Source organism: Hyalella azteca, unplaced genomic scaffold (assembly GCF_000764305.2).
Source record: "Hyalella azteca isolate HAZT.00-mixed unplaced genomic scaffold, Hazt_2.0.2 contig13371, whole genome shotgun sequence".
NCBI classification, from domain to species: Eukaryota; Metazoa; Arthropoda; class Malacostraca; order Amphipoda; family Hyalellidae; genus Hyalella; species Hyalella azteca.
The window spans coordinates 48,798-68,942 of NW_025943295.1; the positions used below are offsets into that span (position 1 = coordinate 48,798).

General features: G+C 36.8%; 1 protein-coding gene across 1 annotated transcript in view; it reads right to left on the bottom strand.

The window, feature by feature from the left end:
• LOC108673350 (SCY1-like protein 2) overlaps positions 1-20,145 on the bottom strand; it is a 109,491-nt gene that overhangs the window by 12,750 nt on the left and 76,596 nt on the right. The window contains exons 6-17 of the mRNA XM_047883641.1: positions 19,614-19,759; positions 18,745-18,875; positions 12,740-12,854; positions 10,896-11,041; positions 10,500-10,653; positions 9,792-9,953; positions 9,234-9,321; positions 7,367-7,535; positions 6,858-7,045; positions 5,386-5,397; positions 3,011-3,240; positions 565-579 (exon numbers count right to left, since the gene is read on the bottom strand). Coding sequence (XP_047739597.1) covers positions 565-579; positions 3,011-3,240; positions 5,386-5,397; positions 6,858-7,045; positions 7,367-7,535; positions 9,234-9,321; positions 9,792-9,953; positions 10,500-10,653; positions 10,896-11,041; positions 12,740-12,854; positions 18,745-18,875; positions 19,614-19,759 — 1,556 coding nt within the window. The remainder of the gene's footprint in view (positions 1-564; positions 580-3,010; positions 3,241-5,385; positions 5,398-6,857; positions 7,046-7,366; positions 7,536-9,233; positions 9,322-9,791; positions 9,954-10,499; positions 10,654-10,895; positions 11,042-12,739; positions 12,855-18,744; positions 18,876-19,613; positions 19,760-20,145) is intronic.

Below are 20,145 nucleotides of genomic sequence, written 5' to 3' on the forward strand. Positions count from 1 at the left end.
TCACCCCTATTAACAATGGATTGAGTTGAAATTGATTTATTCAATAAATTTTGCATATTGTTTTGCAATGAAAGCGGTAGTAGGGGCTTAGGAAATTTGAAAAAATATATTTGAATAAAAAGTTAATCCCAAAATATCATCTAATATTTATTTTATTTTTTAGAAAATTTATTTGGAGTCCTGCATGTGCCACTGACAGTTGCCTTGAAATGAAATAATTATTTAGTTTAGTTTATAGAACGTGAAGTAGGAATTTAATATAGTATGGAAGAATTATATGTCACTATTATTCCAACAAAGCCTTTAATTTTGTTTACAAATTATATTGATTGAACCGGAAGATAGAGCTGGTTTCAAAGTTGAATAATGAATATATAAATTAGAAATGCGGATGCAAAGTTTGAGAGACAATCAACCAAAATTAAACAATTAAAATAAACTGAATGATGGGTATAAATATGAGCAAAGAATGATGACCTGTAAAGTTAAGCAGAGCGGGGGGGAGGGGAGGTAGCGTCGTGGGGGAGACCATGCGCCCCCCCTGTTAACTGCACCCCCACTTACCAGGGATCGGCACAGCTGTGGGCAGAGACAAAGTTATCAAATCGTCGGTGAATTATCGATGGCAATTGCATGGCCGACGAAACACGCCGATTCACCCGCGCATGAGTTGCAATGAGGACATAATCGCCTTCATTAAACTGAGTGGGTGATCACAGACTAATACTGGCGTAGTTGGTAGAATTGGTGACGACCGGAAAGCGTCGAAATGAAATTCACAAGTGCGGCCATGCTTGGCGTGTACTTGGAGAAAAACGCACTCTACAACCCCTTAAGGGTGAGTTTAAGAGTGGAGATTCTTCCTCAAGGGCATGTAAAGGCGGTTTTGGAAGAGATGTTTATTTTACCCAGAAAATTTGAAGGGTGCGTTTGGAAGAGATGCATTTTCGGTCTCATAACTTTTAAAGGTTAGTTTCGAAAAGTGATGCAAATTTCTCTAGGAACTTTGAACGGTGCGTTTGTAGGAGAGATGCAAGAAATGTGCTTATATTGAAGGTCTTTAATTACAGTGTGAGTACGAATGAAAGGTGAATGTTTTTCTGAGCCCTTAAAGCGCGTGTCTAGAAGAAAATGTAATCTCTATTTTTGACCTTTTCAACGAGGTCGCTTGAATGAGATGAGCATGTTTCAACTAGTATACTCTAAGACGGAGTGTTTGAAAGAGAGCCGTATGTTTCCATTAATTAGAACCCTATAATACGTTCGATCGAAAGAATGACACATCGTTTTTCTAACACTATTAAAGGGATGACTGTAGAAAGGCTCATGTGTCTATTAAAATCGTATGAAATGTTTATTTGATTAAAAAAGTATGTTTTTTTTTAAAATTTCCTGTAGATTTGTATTTGTAGAGCATATTGTGTTCTTATGCCCGTATGGCTACAGTTGTCTGAAGAACCAGTGGTGGAGACAGTCAATTTGCAATATATTTATTTTAAATATAATATATTTATAGTTTTACTCGCATAAATCAGAAATGGAGTTGCATCCTGCGTCCTAAGTTTAATTCAAAAAAGGTTTTCAAGCATCGTTGCGCAGTCATGGATGATCCTAGAAGGAGTTTGTGTCTTGCTCGATCGGAAATCGGTAAGGAAATAAATGAACATTTGAATTCAAGATACGAATCGCAAATAATTCAAATATGGTTACATTTTTCTATTTTTCAATCCAAATTTATGAATTAATAACAACATTAAATCACCGAGGTCAGTCATGATATTTTCAAGGGTTTACCTGATTTCGATAGTGGACGTAATTAAAGGAAAAATCTTTCTATCATGCGATTAATCAGAAATCGGTAAAAAGATGACCAATTTGAGTGAAATCAACCGCAAAGAAACTTATTTGCTCAGGATGACATCTGGTCAGACGAGAAGCTCTGGACATTTTCGGTACACGTTTTGCATGAATCAAAGAAGTTTAAAATGATCCGAAGTTGAAGTATATCACATGACACCATCTGTGCAGTAATCATACATTACCTATCAAGCAAGTAGGAGGCAAGCAAGGCCATTTCAACAATGAGTTCAGTTTGAGTGTCATTACATCATGCATAATGTCATGCCGTGTAGTGTATAAATTTGTGCAGACACAATGTTTACAGAAAATTAGAAATTAGTGAATTCACTACGACGTGTATGGTCTATCGAGATGAATCTTTTGGGTCATGTTAATGTAAGTACACAATAAAATATCTTCAAACTTATCAAGCATTTGCTATCTATACAGCTACATTCACATACATTTTGTGCTTTGCCGTTAGGCGTCCGCGAGTGCAGTAAGATCGGCATATCTAATCTACAAGCAAGGCATTCAGCTTCTGACATATTAACTTAATTCGAAAGTAAAAAATATTTTGGTATGATAATAAAAAATACGAAATTAATTTAAAACTAATCAGCACTTCCGGCCTGTCTTTCAAAAAGTTCGCCCTGATCAATAATGCCCGCGTTGCCTAATAGATTGTTACCATTACTGTGCTAAAAGTTTTCTAGGTATCCGAGCAGACAAGAAATTAATCATACATTGGGTTTCCTGTATAACAAGAGCCTCAAGTAGCTATGCCCTCAGAACGAGACCGAGAAACAGTGGTGCTGGCTAGAAGTATTCTACACTAATTGACAACTTTTCCGACTTAATTATCCACTGTCAGCTGAGCAAAATAGTTCTGTGGATCATTTGTGTGGGTTGGAAAGCATATTTGTTGTCGATTTTGAAACTGGCTTTGTTTTTCCTCTAGCACTTCTTATTTTAGAAATATTTGAAGTTTTTGTGAAATATATATAATATATATCTATGTATTGATAATTATATTATTGTTAATAATATCACAACGAATATTTAACTGGTCAACCTCAAGTAATGTATTTCTGAAGTAAAATTTTCTATATTACAGGCGAGGAAAAATGAAGAATTTACAGGTGGATAAAGAAAAAAAAAACATTCTCACCCCCCCTACCGTAGGCGGGGACAGATTCATGCAAGTGGACCCCCTTCTTTCGGCCCCAAAACTGGAGTGTCTCCTGATGGGGAAGGCCCCGAGGGAGCCGTCGCCGGGGGAGGAGCAGGAGGAATGGTTCACGTGGATGCGGGGCGGCATGATGAGGGAGTTGTCAGAGAGACGTCGCCCGATGAACGACGATTGAACGCGCAACAAGTGCGAGTCTGGCGAGGACGGACCTGGGGCATGGAGGGCAGTTAGTGGCATGCGTGACGTCACCCCCTGTGAGGGGAGCAGTTAGTGGCATGCGTGACGTCATCGCGAGTGAGGGGAGCAGTTAGTGGCATGCGTGACGTCATCGCGAGTGAGGGGAGCAGTTAGTGGTATGCGTGACGTCATCGCGAGTGAAGGGAGTAGCTAGTACATAAACTACATATCACGGTTTCATAGTTAGCACCTGACATTTTTGAGAAGAATACAGTGTATTTTTCAGCTTCACGGCGCCTGAGATCAGCAGATCGTCATGTTATTGGGCAAACAATGTTGCAAAGGTCACCATTATGATGTATTTACGGCATCACAGCGACTACAGGGGAAGAAGTTGGATCTGCGAGTAAGATGAAATTACGGTGAGGGCGATAAGACATGTATGATGAGTGGAGCAGCTAGAGCAACGTTCCCTCTTGGCAGCATTTGACATGCAGTAGCTAGATTAGGATTTGCCATTGTGAAGAGTTAGACTTGTTCAACATCGGCAGTACTATAAAAAATATATAGTTCCAAGTTTGTAGCTCTATAAGCCAATAACTGACAACTTTTCAAGCTAAAATCACTAAACACAGACGAGAAATCGGCCTCTACATGTGCCCAGGCCGCTGGGTCTACGTGAGCGAGTTTCGATGGCATGGACCCATAGCTATAGATTCGCTTTTGGCCACGTAACTACGCGTAAATATTGCAAGTACAATTAAAAGTAGAAGTATTAGTGAAAGTATAAGTGAAATAAACGAATATTATTCTAATATTCTTTGAACAAGCTAAATGTATATAACAAAATTTTCAGTGAATGCAGACGTTGCTTAAGATTTCTTTTTGATGCATAAGCATCAGTAAGTTCTCAAATATCAAGCTAAAGTTTTGTGGCTAAGACTCAACCCAATGTACTGTCATTCACCGAATATGAAGTCTTATAAGCTCTTCAACTTTGATGCTAATAAATGATTAGATATATTTACAGATAAATGCTCATGCTTAGTTAAAATCGCTTCGCAAATGCTGCATGCATTTATGGATGCTGCCAGAACTGTATATATATTATCGTTCATAATGCACTGGTAACTAAGTGCGCACAGTGAAGAAATTGCGAATATAATATCATGCAGGAATGTGGAGCGAAGGAAATTAAACATATAACACAATAATGCCCATGCAGTGAAGCATGAGATCGTTTGAGCTTGTGATGAGCGAAGCTGTGATGAGTGAAGCTGTGATGAGTGAAGCTGTTATAATGATTGGCTGTGATAAGCAAAGTTACAATCATTAGAGCTCGCAGTGGATGAAGAATGTGATGACAGAAGCATGTCATGAGAGCAGCATGCGATGAGACATGCATGTGATGAGAGAAGCATGTGATGAGAGAAGCATGTGATGAGAGTAGCATGTGATGAGAGAAGCATGTGATGAGAGTAGCATGTGATGAGAGAAGCATGTGATGAGAGTAGCATGTGATGAGAGAAGCATGTGATGAGAGTAGCATGTGATGAGAGAAGCATGTGATGAGAGTAGCATGTGATGAGAGAAGCATGTGATGAGAGTAGCATGTGATGAGAGAAGCATGTGATGAGAGTAGCATGTGATGAGAGAAGCATGTGATGAGAGTAGCATGTGATGAGAGAAGCATGTGATGAGAGTAGCATGTGATGAGAGAAGCATGTGATGAGAGTAGCATGTGATGAGAGAAGCATGTGATGAGAGTAGCATGTGATGAGAGAAGCATGTGATGAGAGTAGCATGTGATGAGAGAAGCATGTGATGAGAGTAGCATGTGATGAGAGAAGNGAAGCATGTGATGAGTGAAGCATGTGATGAGTGAAGCATGTGATGAGTGAAGCATGTGATGAGTGAAGCATGTGATGAGTGAAGCATGTGATGAGAGTAGCATGTGATGAGTGAAGCATGTGATGTGTGAAGCATGTGATGACAGTAGCATGTGATGAGAGTAGCATGTGATGAGAGTAGCATGTGATGAGCGAAGCATGTGATGAGTGTAGCATGTGATGAGAGTAGCATGTGATGAGAGTAGCTTGTGATGAGCGAAGCATGTGATGAGTGAAGCATGTGATGAGTGAAGCATGTAATCAAGCAGAGAAGCACAAGGCACTCACCACCAACAGACGCTGGGTAGGCCGAGCGTTCACACGCCGGAGCAGAAAGCAAATAATTGCCATCAAATTAGACACTGAGAAACAAAATGTCCAGGCGTTTATTAGAAGTAAGCAAACAAGTAGAAGATGTAGCACAGGTGTGATGAGGAAATTTCAAATTTTAAACTTTATTAGTTTAATGAATTATGTTCAATCCAATTGATTCTTTTTTAAAATTATTTCTTGTGATGGTAAATTCATAAAATTTGGAATTTTTGAACCCAATAGCTTGAATACTTATCATTAAGTGAGAGTTCCGAATTGTTATATAGGACTCGGTGAACTTTAATAAGAAATAAAAACTCGGTAAATTTTAATAAGAATTTCAAAATCTAATATTATTTACTATTCAATTTAAGCAATAATTCCTTAAACGGTCTCGCTCTGAGTCGGCAAAGTCGATCATCACCGGCCGAAATAAAAACTTAGTTACATGCCATGAAATAACGAAGGAGTAAACGTAAAAAACTTAAAAAAAAAATTATTATAAATTGTAAAGCCGAATGAGTAGAATGGGTATCTAACTAAAATGGAAAAAATATAACTCAGTACTCACTGCAGTGAGTGACAGAGAGCGCATTTTCTCGTCGACGAAAACGTGGTCACGGACGGTCAGTCAGACAGACAGACGGACGGACATGACGAGCACAATAGCGCCTTTTTCCATAAATAAAAAAATGCGCTAAAAAGGATGGTATTTCTGTTCGTCAAGGTAATTATATTAATAGAAAGTTTATGATTAATCCAATTCAATTAAAATTTGCCACGAGACGGAGAAGAATCAAATGCAAAAACGGGAAAGAATATGACTGTGCAGGTTATTTATATAAAATAATTACTAAATAATAAGAGAAAAAAATGATCAAGAAAGTTTGTACACAGAGTACCGAGGCCGTAGACACGTAAAGCAAAAATAAACAGCTCAACTGACGTTAAAATAGATGGAGGAACTAAATTGGAGGCTCTATAAATAACAATTGATATAGAAATGTACAACAGGACGTAAATGTACATATATGCAAAAACAGTAATAAAAAGAGATAAGAAGAAGTGAGCTGGTGGTAATTTTTAAAATATTTCATGACCTTTTAATGCCAAGACTCAAGAAAGAGAACATTGAATATACAAAAAATTCATAAATAGAGCACAAAAAGACGCGAATTTTTAATACGAATCCACATATTTACAAGAAACGAAATAAGAACTTGAATTTTTAGACATGAAACAGGTAGAGGTGAGGCGGGGCAAAGTGTTAATACAAGAAAACAACAACATAGAAAAAATGTTTAGAACTTTGAAAATATATTTAGAACTATTTTAAACCTTAAAAAATACTTGATGATCGAAGACAACATATCCATAAAAACGAACAAAAAGAAGAGGCCGGTGAGACCGCACTTTACCTGACCGCGAGAGCCCGAGGAAGTTGATACCTGATGAGCCTCTCCTGGACCAGAAATCTTCAGCGCTCGTAGACATGCGCGGGTCGTGGATCTTGACGCCAGGCACCGATGATGAGAAGGGCGACAGGTTCATGTTGTCGCTGCTGAGCTGGTGTCGCAGCATCCGCTTGTCGCCCGGACTAGACAGGCTGTCCAGCTTCAGCTTGTTGCGTTGCTGTCTGTTATAGTCATGTATTGTTATAAAGACTGAACGTTTTTGGAAATAATATTTTTGAAGCAGGTGGATAATATACTCATTTAAATGAAATAATAAGTTATCAGAAATATTTTGTTGTTGGCGAGTAAGTTGAGTTTTGTTGAAATAAAAACACAAAGGGCGAGGAAAATCTTGATGTTGTTTGGCCTTGTTATGTCATGTATTATTATAGAGACTAACCACCTTTTGGAAATAATATTTTTGAAGCGGGTGGATAATATGTTCATTTATCTGAAATAATGATAAGTTATCAGAAATATTTCGTTGTTGATACGTGACTTACTTTTCGATGACATCGAGCATTTCGTAGATGGTGCCGAGAATAAATGAGAAATGCTCTAACTGCAGAGTTGGATATACAGTTAACGGCAAGAGAGATGGCAGCACGCGGTTCGCCAGCTGGTTGATGCTCAGGCCAAACTTCTTGTCGTGCAGCATTAGCCGGTAGATGTCTGTAAGTTGAGTCTTGTTGTACAAAAAACACAGCGAGCGAGGAAAATTATGTAATTTTATATAAAATTATGTGGCCTTATTATGTAAAGTATATAAGCGTCAAAATTATCGAGTAACCATCAAACCATTAGTGCATGAGGATGACAACTTGATAGGTGTGTGACAAATAAAAAGAACGTACTAAGAAAATACATTTCTGAGCGAACTTTTAACCTCACGAATCTGTAACGCTTTTTTACAACACCTCTCTTTAAGTTCACTTCTTGTTTGTTAATCTTTGTTAATCTGTCTGCTACAAATCTTATAATCGATTTTTAACACACTTCTACCTTTCCAATCGATCTGAAATTTTGCACACTTGCGTAAGGTTGGAGACAATGCATGAATCAATCGACAGAATATATAATTTTTGAAATTCATTTTTTAATTAAAAAAAAATAGAAAAAATAATTTTGTCTTCAACAAATCTTATAAACGACATACAACACACTTCTACCTGTCCAATCAATCTGAAATTTTGCACACTTGCGTAAAGTCGGAGACAATGCATGAATTAATTGACACAGTAAATAATTTTGAAAATTAATTTTTTTTCATACATTAAAAAAACTTAAAATTAATTTTTAATAAATGGAAATGGAATTAGAAATTCGTTGTAGATGTGTAACATCGGAGACACTGTATTCTTTAGAAGTGTCGTCTTTGAAAAGTAATTTTTAAACGCATATTATTATGTTTCCATGCAGCCGGAGCTGGTCAGCAGCAATTAATTTATTGTTTAGGATTACTATTTAGGGTCTATGAATAGGTAATATTTGTGATCCAGTTTTCATAGTTGACAATTTCTGACAGCGTTTGGTCTCATAAGGAATATTGGAGGTCATGAAGCCATTGCGAATAAGATATTTGTTTTGATATTTTTGACATGGCTTGTTATTGAAATTGAATAAAATATAGCTTCATTCCAAATTAAATAAGGATCAATATGTACCGTTCACTTCAGGGTAAAAATGTACCATGTGTATCACGATGCAGAATACTGTAGTAAAAATAGTAAGTCTCTTGTCAGCACACTGAAAATAAACACGCAATACGTGCCCTGAACAAATTGAATAAAAATTAGATCGAATGGATGGTGCTCAAATCTGAAATTAATATAAAGGGCATTGGATACAAATTGTTTCAGCCTGACCAATTTGCTCCAGCATAATTGCCAATTACAATGGCAGAGGATCCATGAAACGAGGAAAAATAGCGGTCGGTTAACTGTTGCGTCAAAAAATCTTTGAGTCAGCGAATGGCTTCAATTGATTTCATCTATAATTGAATATTCAGCGATTCAATTCATCACACAAAACGCACGTCAAAAAGCAAATTGAAGCTTACGAGGAACGTTTAGGAAAACGGATCCCGCCAACTTGGATAAAATCTTGTATAATTTGTGAACAAATAACAATTCATCAACAAGTTAAGATAAACTATGGTTTTTCGATAGGATAACATTAATTCTATTTCATTTACGATGATGATTTAGTAATATTGAATGACACACGAAATCCCACAATACTGAAATATCAGAAGTAACATGCGTAGACTTTTTCCAGATTGTACCTGGATCCACTGACTAGTTTTTTAACTTTCAGCATTTTTGTGATAGTTTAATATAATGATCTAACCATGAGACTTGTTTTACTCACTGACGACTTTAACAGTAACTTCAGCATCCTGAAGCTTAACGTCGTACAGAATTGGTAACACGTCGTCGATGATTGACGACCGCTCCAGCTGCTCGCATAAAAATTGATAGAAAAAAGGAAAATAATTAATTAACAATCAATAAAAATCTGATTCTCTCTTTTTTAACGCTGTTTCATTGTTTTGAGGGAAAATTCTGAAAGATCATCTAGATATTTCTCTTGAGTTTTGTTATAGACATTGACAAATCGACAGCTTTCTCGATTTGTAAATTTATCGACATTTGGCAACTACGCCAACAAGCTTAGTTTGGCATGAGTACTATTTTGAGAAAAGACAAAAAGTTGCATTTTCCTCGAGATCCACAAATTATTTGAATCCAGCAGTTAGGTGAGTGAGTTATTACTTGTAGCAAATATAATTCATATGCAATTTTTAAAAAGGACTGAAAAGTGCATAAAAGAAATCGACTTTGTTAAAAAGGCCATTTAAAATTCATGTAAGTGGATTAATATGCATTGATATCTCTATGAGCAAGATATCAATGAGAACTACATCACCTTATCTAATATTTTTTCGAGGCAGCTGAAGACTGTGAGGCAAAGATGAACGTCATTGGGGTTCTGTGCATAAATGTTCTTCGCTCTTGGCAAAACTTTCATCTTGATTTCTTCAACGCCCAGAAATTGTGAGTTGTGAGTAGCTGCTGTAAGCGCCGCAACCTGCAAGTAAAACGATATAAAAAATAAATTATTGCAGTCGGTGATGAATAATAAAAATGAAAGTCTTTGAATACCTCGCTGCAATAGAAATTGATCGCGTAAACGTGATGTTGAATTCCTAAAAAATAATTCACAGTATCAACTGGAACGTTTTTTGCGGCTTAGGTCATGAATATTGCTGCAAGCCTAATTGAAAGTTTTTCAGTATTATTACATCCACAATAGAGAGTTAAGAAATAGAGTTTTGTTTCAAAATGAATTGTTTGCAACAAACAAATACTATGAATTAAATTAAACTGGGATAAAGATATGAAACTGTAGTAACTTTACTAGAGTTATTTCTTGCAAAAATACATTCAAACAGGGTTTAACAGCCTTGAACATTTGAACGACGTCGCCTCGTAAACATAGACACGTCCGGCAAGATTTAGTGATCATATTTCTGGAAACGAGGCCAAGCAGCGCTCAGAATTTACTAAACTTTAGCCGTCGTAAACATGGAAATACAATTGAAACCTCGAGTTTGAGATGTGGTGAGCAACAAACCTGGACTTGCACGGTGTTGGAGTCCAGCCCTGCGTAGATCAGGGGCAGGAGGTCTGTGTCTATATCTTCTGGCGGAGTTTTCTCAAGAATGATGTGCAGGTTTTCCAGGAGCGTTACCGATGCTTGTATTGTTTTTGGTTGGTTGAAAACACCTCTGCATATTGAAGTAAATGGAAAAATAACATCAGGAGGATTCACTGCATCACGTGAAGATTTCTTGTTATAATTTTAGTTCTAACTTACGTTATACTGCAATATAATCGACCGCAGCATTGAATATTTCCAGTTTTATATTTGATTACGTTCTTAAATTAACTCCGAATGATTCGACAATGGGGAATAAAACACCAAAATAAAACCCAACGAATTACTTGTTTCATCTTTACACATTCAAACCTGAAATGTGGCAACACAATGTGCTGGTATTCATCGCTGGATATCTTGGACACAATGTGCAGCACGGGCTGCAAGACGGCAGCGAGCACTTCTTGTGTTCGCATTTCTTGTTGCAATGACGGCCAAATGTGCAGGAACCAGAGTTTCTGGGTAATAAACAATTCAATTATTTGTGATGCAACCAGTTTTATTAATGCTGCTGATACATTTTTTGTTGTTTTTGTTTCATGCTTCGTTGCTTGATTCCTTGAAGTTGTTCCAATGTTAATCGCTTGCGAAGTCTGATTCACGTTATTGTGTTACGTCTGATGCAAAATCGGAGATTATTTATGTACGAATTTCAGAATTTTATGCGATTTAAGCATTTTGTTGGGTGAGTAGCAACGAGGTGCCTCGTCGAATTAAGAAACGTCGTAATTATTTTTTAATAAATATAAATTGTATTTTGAAAAAAAATATATTAATTATATAACATGCATGGTTATAGGCGATTAAATATACTGTCTGTATATCATCCATGTCAGTAAAGGCATTCGTAATTTATAAATTTAAATTAAATGATACATTTTGTGTGCAAACAAACATGAGTAGTTGAACACCAGAATTTAATATTTTAATACAATTGAGTTTGAGGGAGCGAATAAGCTTTGTTATTGATGTTATAGAAATATCTGCATTTGACTTCGCCGGCCCTTTTATAAAACGTGCACTGTGGGGCAATGACGATAGTTTCACTCAAGTTGTGCGATGAAGACTGAAGCTGCAATGGCTCCTCAGGTCTAGTCATGAGCGGTCAGTAAGAGCTCCTCTTGTATCCCAATATTCCGTATCTTGATTCATATCACTTTCAATATTTAAAATATTGACAGAATTATCGGTCGAAACGTTAATAATTGTCTGGAAATGACTTATTTTCAACCAGGTTATAACCCTTCCATTTTACGTTGTATTTCTACTAAAAAAGTAATTGGACATGGACTGATGAAAGTAAACCAAAATATTCGCGAAAATGTATTTGAACTATAATAATATTTCATAGGTGCAATACAAAACACACTTTTAAAAATATCTGTGATATATAATTATCTTCAGTTTGCTGAAAAAAATTGTCGTCACAGGCCTAAAAATCTTAATGGAGATGAGGCATTAATGGCGAAAGTTTAGATGGAGTTTCGAGGCTTGATTCGCGCTCACACCGAAACTCTAATGGAACTTTGCTCAGAAAAAGTGCTTGCAATCAAATTGCTGTCGAGCTCAAACTCTTGATATCCATTGCACCTCGTTATTAAATAAAGGCTATTTGTCGGTGCTATTTCTTTCTTGACCAAACGGGTTCCTTATTGACGGATCAGTTTATTTGTTTACTTTATCAGTGTCGAGAGGGAAGCTAACTCGAGACATTTTGAACGTCGCTCAAGGAATGCTGTATGCGAGGACTACACTCGATTAAGGTTACAAGTTAGCACAGAATGGCCAGTCAGCTCACGCAGGCTGGAGTTGTGGGCCAAGACGCGGGTGAGTGACGGCGTCAGTAACGTTCATACTTCCGGCATCGTTGATGAATTGCTTGGTGGTTAACGCGCATAAGTTTTTGGAACGAGTTTTTTTGCCATTTTTTGGCGTGCGTTTATCATAAATGGGAAGAATAAGTAAAAAGGATAAGTATTCATACAGGTAAGGTTCCTGAAATTTCAATTGATTTGATTAAATTTAGTACAGCTACAAATTACCCCGTAAAGAATACCTGCAAAAAATGTACATAAATGTACGATTTCTGTCGGTGCAAACAAAATTATCGTCGTTTCAAATAAGTAATGACATAAATGCGTGAAGTTGTAACTTACTTTGGGCGTGTGAGGCAAGACTTGGATGAGCGTAGTGCGGTAGAACGTTCCTTTTTGGTTCGGATCCTTCATGTTGATCACGTCGAGGAACTGCAGGGCCTGCACCACAGGATCGCTGTAATGGAAATGGTATAGTGGTAACTATAGGTATACGGTATGGTATAGTGGTAACTATAGGTATACGGTATGGTATAGTGGTAACTATAGGTATACGGTATGGTAAAGTGGTAACTATAGGTATACGGTATGGTATAGTGGTAACTATAGCTAGGTATACGGTACGGTATAGTGGTAACGGTGGATAATAGTAGAAGTGAAACCGACTACGAAGATTCCCACTTGCTCCCATTAAAAATAGTTTGAATGTAAATAATTAGACTAACGAACATTATTTCATATTTGATTTCATGATAACATAGTCGTAAAACATAAAAACTTAATAAGATTAAATGTACTCTTTGGCAAGCATTGTGGAACAAAAATGAAACTAGCCCAAAAAGATTAAAAAATAAAACAAGATTGTACAACAAAAACTTTGAAGTAAAATTTTCGTGTACAGAAGTTTAAAAAACAAGTGAACTTCATTTTTGATTGTGACCTGCATGGTGGGTTAAAACCTAGACAGAAGAATGTCCAGCAATATATATTGTCTTCTCCCCTATACCCTATTATGGTACCACTGCACAATATTTGCCGAGAAGGTATGCTACATGAATGCTAGGCATTCACCAGCAGTTATACACGGTGGGCTTTTTGCGAGTAATGTAGATCACTCCAACAAAATTGAACTGAAGACGAAAACGCTGAACATTCACAAGCAGTTATACAGCTTTCAAAAGCAGTTATACAACTTTCTCAAGCAGTTATACGTTTTCACTAGCACCTGAACAGCTTTCACAAGCAGTTATACAGCTTTCAGAAGCAGTTATACAGCTTTTACAAGCAGTAATACAGCTTTCACAAGCAATAATACAGCCTTCACAAGCTGTTATACAGCTTTTACAAGCTGTTATACAGCTTTTACAAGCAGTAATACAGCTTTCACAAGCAGATACACAGCTTCCACAAGCAGTTATACAGCTTTCACCACCAGTTATGAGGCTTTCATAAGCAGTTATACAGCTTTCACAAGCAGTTATACAGATTGATCTGCATATGGTGTGTAGGATATATCGCTGTAACAAAATTTACGTGAAAACGATGGTGCTGCGCATTTACATGCGATTGTACACAACGAGCATTTTACGCGTAAGACAGATCGCTCTCATGCACGCTCGTTACTCGCTCACTAGTTGGAGCTCATTAGCAAGTAATCAGTGCTTAAGTTTTCCCGTGGAAGCCATGCCAGGAATAATGCCTTTTCAATACTCATTGTGCCAATCATACATAGAGGTAATCCAAGCGATTAATTTGAGCATAAATCAGGATCTTATTTTGATCATCTGATTGCAGAATTGTGTCATTTAGAGTTTAAAAATTTTACGGTAACTGGACAAAAATCCGCTAAAAGTTTTAATTTTTAAGATTAAATAACAGCGAGAATTGATTGCTGCATTGAATCATTTGCTCTATATCACGATGATACGCCTTCGGAAAATCCCTATGCAAGAACTTACGATAATTTTATTTTCTCAATTTTTATTTTTGTTACGAGGATTCTCGAAAAGTTTGTTCAGTGAAAATAGCTTGAACTAAGAACCTAAATTTTAACTCTGAAATTCACGAGAATTCAAGTGCTATTCAATTAAAAAACTTCTCGATAACTAAACTTAGCATAAAGTCACTTCTCTGAACGTACAAAATGAGTTGAATAGAATTGAAAAACAGCAGCTGTTCTCAGAATAACAGCCGTTTAGCATGGCGCTGCAACTCATCATTTAAAGAAATGCTTCGCTTGCACGGCGGACCGCTTTGTGTTCCAAACACCGCGCAGTTCGCAGTTTAACCTCCCAATTAAACCTGGAGAAACAAAACAAAGATTTGTAAACCATTTATTCTTATCACTAACCTGTCTTTGTGTCAGGCTTGTCAATTAGGCGCGTGCAGTGAGCTGTCATACGTGACACGAGTTTCAAGGAACCGATTTGAAAGAAAATTCCAGAATTCCAATTAATATTTAACTGGAAATAGTTTCACCCAAACTTTTGAAAATATATTTTTTTTATGTGTAGATTAAGATTGGAGAGGCTCTGCATGGTAAAAGTTTTTGAAAGATGATTCACCAAATTACAAAACAAAAGATGATGCACCAAATGTGTGCAAGTTCCACAGAACTTGAAACAAAATTTCTAAAATTCTACTCTGTTTTCAATAAAATCGAAATATGCAGCAGTCGGAAAATACTAGAGTACGCAAGTGTACTACATGTAGGAACCTCAAGTCAATCATTATACCAGTGAGATATTTACGACCACCACATCCAAAAATTTTTAACAAGGATAATAAATCGCTTTTTTTCAGTCATCGATTGTTATCGATTGTAAGTGCTCAATTATATTAACTGGAATCTTATTTTCATCGAGTAAGAATTATGCACATAACAGCACCTACGAAAACAGCCTTTGTCTTGCTGCTTTTTAGTCTGTTCTGGGGTAATCTCAACGCCATTGCGGTCTTTTAACAATAAACAGGCAATCAATGGTACATACGTTAAATTTTAATTATTATTTTCTTAAATTTTGTGTTATATCTTAAATTAGTGGCAGTGATGTCGAGGTGGTATTCTCAATTTATTCTATCATTATCAAGTTTGATTATAAACATTATTTTTCACATAACTATTTTTTATATTATTAAAATTTTGTCCACTCAGAAACGCGTTGAATAAATGGGATTTATTTCAATTTAAATTAGCAATTTCTTTAATGAATTTACGACGTAATTTTTTTTGCTCGATAAAAGCAGAGCTTAATTATGAATTTTTTAATATGTGATAAAAATATTTATGAATATGCACAGCTCTTTTGCGAGAATATATTTTGCAGAACACTAAATAACGTATGAATTTCGCACTTCAACTCCTTCCATTTCAGCGGGGTTAGACAAAATAAGGGAAATACCTGAGAAATTCACAAATACATTTTAGTATGGTGTAGGTCTATCTTTTGCGGCAATTACAGCCTCAATTCTCCGGGGTATTGATTCATGCAAATTCTGAATTGTTTACAAAAGAATTTAAACCCAATCTTCAGTTTAAACTCCTTCCAGCTCATGTAAAGACGATTGCGGCGGGAATCGACTTCTGATTGCATATCTAAAATGCTCAATTTCATTAGAATGTTGCTCATGCCATTTTTAAACATGTACAACTGTATGGATCGGAACATTATCGTCTTGAAAGATGGCATTCACCTCCGGAAACAGTGCTTGAACCATTGAATGAATTTTCTCCAACAAAAATCTTAAATAATCACGGCAGTTGATTATTTTTCTGTCACACTAGCACCTACCGTACGGGCACCAACAATTTGGTTCGTTGAAAGTCAGAGAGGTATGCCATCTATAGGTTATAGGTTAGGTTATATACACAAAAACTTGCTAAAAATATCAGTGTAAGAATAAAATCTAAAATAGCAGCAACAAAAATCAACAAAATAAAAAATATGTCACGTGTACATTGTTTATAACATGTTCAAAAATTACGGTATTAAAATATCAGGTGTTTCCCTTATTTTTCCAATCAATATATACGAAAACAAAGTACAAAAGGAAGGAAGAAGTAAAAAATTAAATAGAATTAATACGATAGGCAAATTTGTTCAGATTTTTCTTCTGTAGATTGTTCTGCTCATATTGCACAGCAGTCTGAAGTTTTCTCTAAACAAACAAAGTTTGCTCGAACTTATGATTGAGTTTGCTCGTAATCAAGTAAAAGGTATCAAGAGACTGGCCTCAGTAAACGTCGCGCTGTGGGGTCTGCTCACCGACCAGCAGCTACGATTATTTTACCGTCTACTTTTTCTTCTTATTCTAATAGCTTTAATAAATTGAATCCAGTCGTAATTTGTAGGATATTATACCTCTAACCCCAACCTAACCTATTGTAGTTCTATGCAAACGAGTATGTTAAGGATTTCTTTTACTGACATGTATTTGAATTAAATCCCGAGAATTTTTGTTCTGCATTGTCTTCATTCCTATCATATATGGCTCAATGCTTGAATTTTCATAATTCATTGGCTTACAGTATTTCTCCATTCTTACATTGTTGTTACATTCATCAATATTACACATATTCCTTCGTTTCTGTTCTTCAAACAATTTTGCTGGCTTTTTTTTATATTCGCTCACTCCCTGGCTTCCACTCTTTCAAAAGATGATGGTCGAGAAGAAAAAGTCTTTTCTTCGTATACTCGCGAACTTCATGACTAGAGTCTCAAGAGACCCTAGCGAGAAAATTTCCTCAGAAGAAACCCTTCAACTTTTACTGCCAAGTTTTGCATGAAGTTCTTCAAAAGTTCTCGGGTGATTGGTTCAGTTTCATTTAACGGCACGCACGTTTTGATTGCAATCGGCGCTGGCAAGTTTTGTCAGGGCGAACCACTTCGCGTCAGCGAAAAATCATGGCCGTGAAAATTCTTGCGAAAAGACGAGCAAAGACTTAGAATTACTCTAATTGTATTTAATTTCAGGCAAGAATTGCACACAAAAATATGATAAACCGGTTTATGAAAGTTAACCATTTTTCATATACGTGAGTTTAACACAGCGAATAATTACTAATCACAAGTTCTTTATTTTAAATTTTGAAAACTCGAGATCATTTACTGAACAGATAACTTAACCTGTAGTAGTCAATTTGGGAAGCTTTTGTGGAAAGTTTCAGGATGATTTGCAGGATGTGCTAAACTGAGACCCTTGAACCGTCACCGCCATTACTCGATCGGCTCTCCACTAATTTTAATAATAATCAGTTTCTCACTTTAGCCCCTACCATTTCCACGGCACGTTTTATTGCTGCTTTTAAATCAAAAATGCACCTTCAGTCATGAAATAATTTGTTTTAATCTATTGAAGTTTGGCAAATAATGCCTAAATTCTGATTTGTTTAATCAAGATTTAAGAACGGGTTTTCCTGTTTTGAGATAAAATTTAAGCTAATTGATAGGAAGGCGCTAGGTAACAGTCGTTTTAGTTTACAGTCGATTGGGAATCATGCGAACAACTGCACTAAATCGTGCTGTCGTTGGATGAGATCACGAGGCGAATTTATTGATCACACTTACCTGGTTATGATATTTATTTATTTTGATATTAGCAGCAACATTGAATTTGTTTTTCAAAAGTAGAAATCAATTCTGTCCTCAAATCTGAAAAATTGTTTAAACAAAACTGAGCAGTTTAATCAATCCTGACGTTTTTGGTGCAAATTAAGTGAACATAATTACATGAAAATTGAAAAAAATTATTAATCATTTGCAGCGTGACGTACAGTAGTCAGCTTGAAAGTAAAAAAAACGGAAACGGTGTGTGTATGGTGTGTCAGGTGTGTCTGGTACGCTGTGAATTTTATAATAGGCCTACGAGTCGTAAATATTATTCATATGCACAATAGATCTGTCGAAGATTTCCCATGCAATATTTCTCAACGACATGCAAATTGAATTCCGAGTACGTTTCATTAAGTAGGTGGATATAAAAAATGAAATCTTCCAAGTTATCTAATGTCGTTATTTCTTCCAAGCATTTGTCTATGTCCATGTTATTCACGTCAATTTTCCAGGATTTCAAAATTGGAGAGTTCGAAAGGCTTATAGTTGCGGCTCGAACAGCGAAGGATCAATGGAGTTTACGAAGCATCTTGTTCGGCTTAAAATTTAAGCGTTATTGTAGGTACCTACTCTAGCAGTGAAAATTGATTGTCAATATAATCGATCTTTCAACGAGTTTTCAGCATGACGATCCCCGCCGGATATCGAAAGCATTTCTTGTACGGGAAGTTAAAAAAAAGATGATAGTAAAGTGAGAATTGTTTAGCAGAGTTTAAGGAGCTTGTTTGCACTTACTTGAAGAATTTAATGTGCGCCAAAAGTTGGGCCGTGGGTCGTTTGTTGGAATCTCGGTTGACAAGTTTGACGGCAGCTTCGTGGAGGCCGATCGGAATCTTCGGGAGCAGCGTGTTGATTTGGTCACTGATCTGCGTGTTCAAACGATATAACTTTTAAATTATGGTTAATTTGACACTTAAAATCTCGATTGTTGTAAATCAGTTATACACAGGTAAGTCGTTCATCTTAAGTCTAAGCATCGTGCGTAGAGGGAAGAACTAGCTTTTTTATTTAGAAATTATCTAGCAATTCTTATTCTTTTGGGATGTGAAGAAATATCCACCTATCGTTTATAGCAGTTGTACTGATTGGTCTAGTGACGATGCCAAGCACATCCGTCTGACCACTTTGAGTGAGTTTTTCCTCCCGATAGTGACAGAAAAATTTATTTTGACGCGTCGAACAGTTTCTACTGACCGGATCAAGCAGTTTCTATTGGCTGCATCGAGAGCTCAGACTGACCGTGACGAGTAGCTGGTGCTGACCGTGTCGAACATCTTATACTGACCGTGTCGAGCAGTTTGGACTGAGAGTGTCGAGCAGCTTGTATACTGACTGGCTCGAACAGCTGTGGCTGATCGTGTCCAGCTGCTTGTACTGACCGTGTCGAGTAGTTTGTACTGACCGTGTCGAGCTGCTTGTATACTGACCGTGACAAGATGCTTGTACTGACCGTGTCGAGCAGTTTGTACTGACCGTGTCGAGCTGCTTGTATACTGACCGTGTCGAGCAGCTTGCACTGACCGAGTCAAGCAGCTTGTACTGACCGTGTCGAGCAGCTTGCACTGACCGTGTTGAGTAGCTTGTATTGTGCAGTTTTTACGCACCGTGTCGAGCTGTTTGGTGTACTGAGAAATAGAATGCTGAGCCTCGATGAGCGACTTGCCGTTGTTGAACACAGCGGCTAAACAAAGGCCGAGCGAAAACATGTCCGAGTGAACTGACGCACGCGCGTTCAATTGCACCTCTGGGGCTGAAATACAGAAATATTTAAAGAAAATTGATTATTTGAAATTAAGAATTATTGCTTCAACGCTTTGATTCAATCATCGTGATGAATTAAAAATAAATTGAAACTTGTAATAATAATCAGGAAAAGACAGTAAATTAATTCGCTTGGTCAATCATCTGGCACATGATCAAGTAATAATTAAATTAAATTGATAGGTGTCGCACGAGATATTAAGATATGACAATGGTCAGCTAATGATCTTTACAGATCAGAAGCTTCTAAGAGCATTAGGTTGTTGTCAGTGAATCGAGTGGCAACTATTCGATCTCCCAGCAGCTTTCATTTAATTAAACCGACTCGTGTGTACACGGAACCTCAATCGGGGCTCTTGATGGCACACACGCATC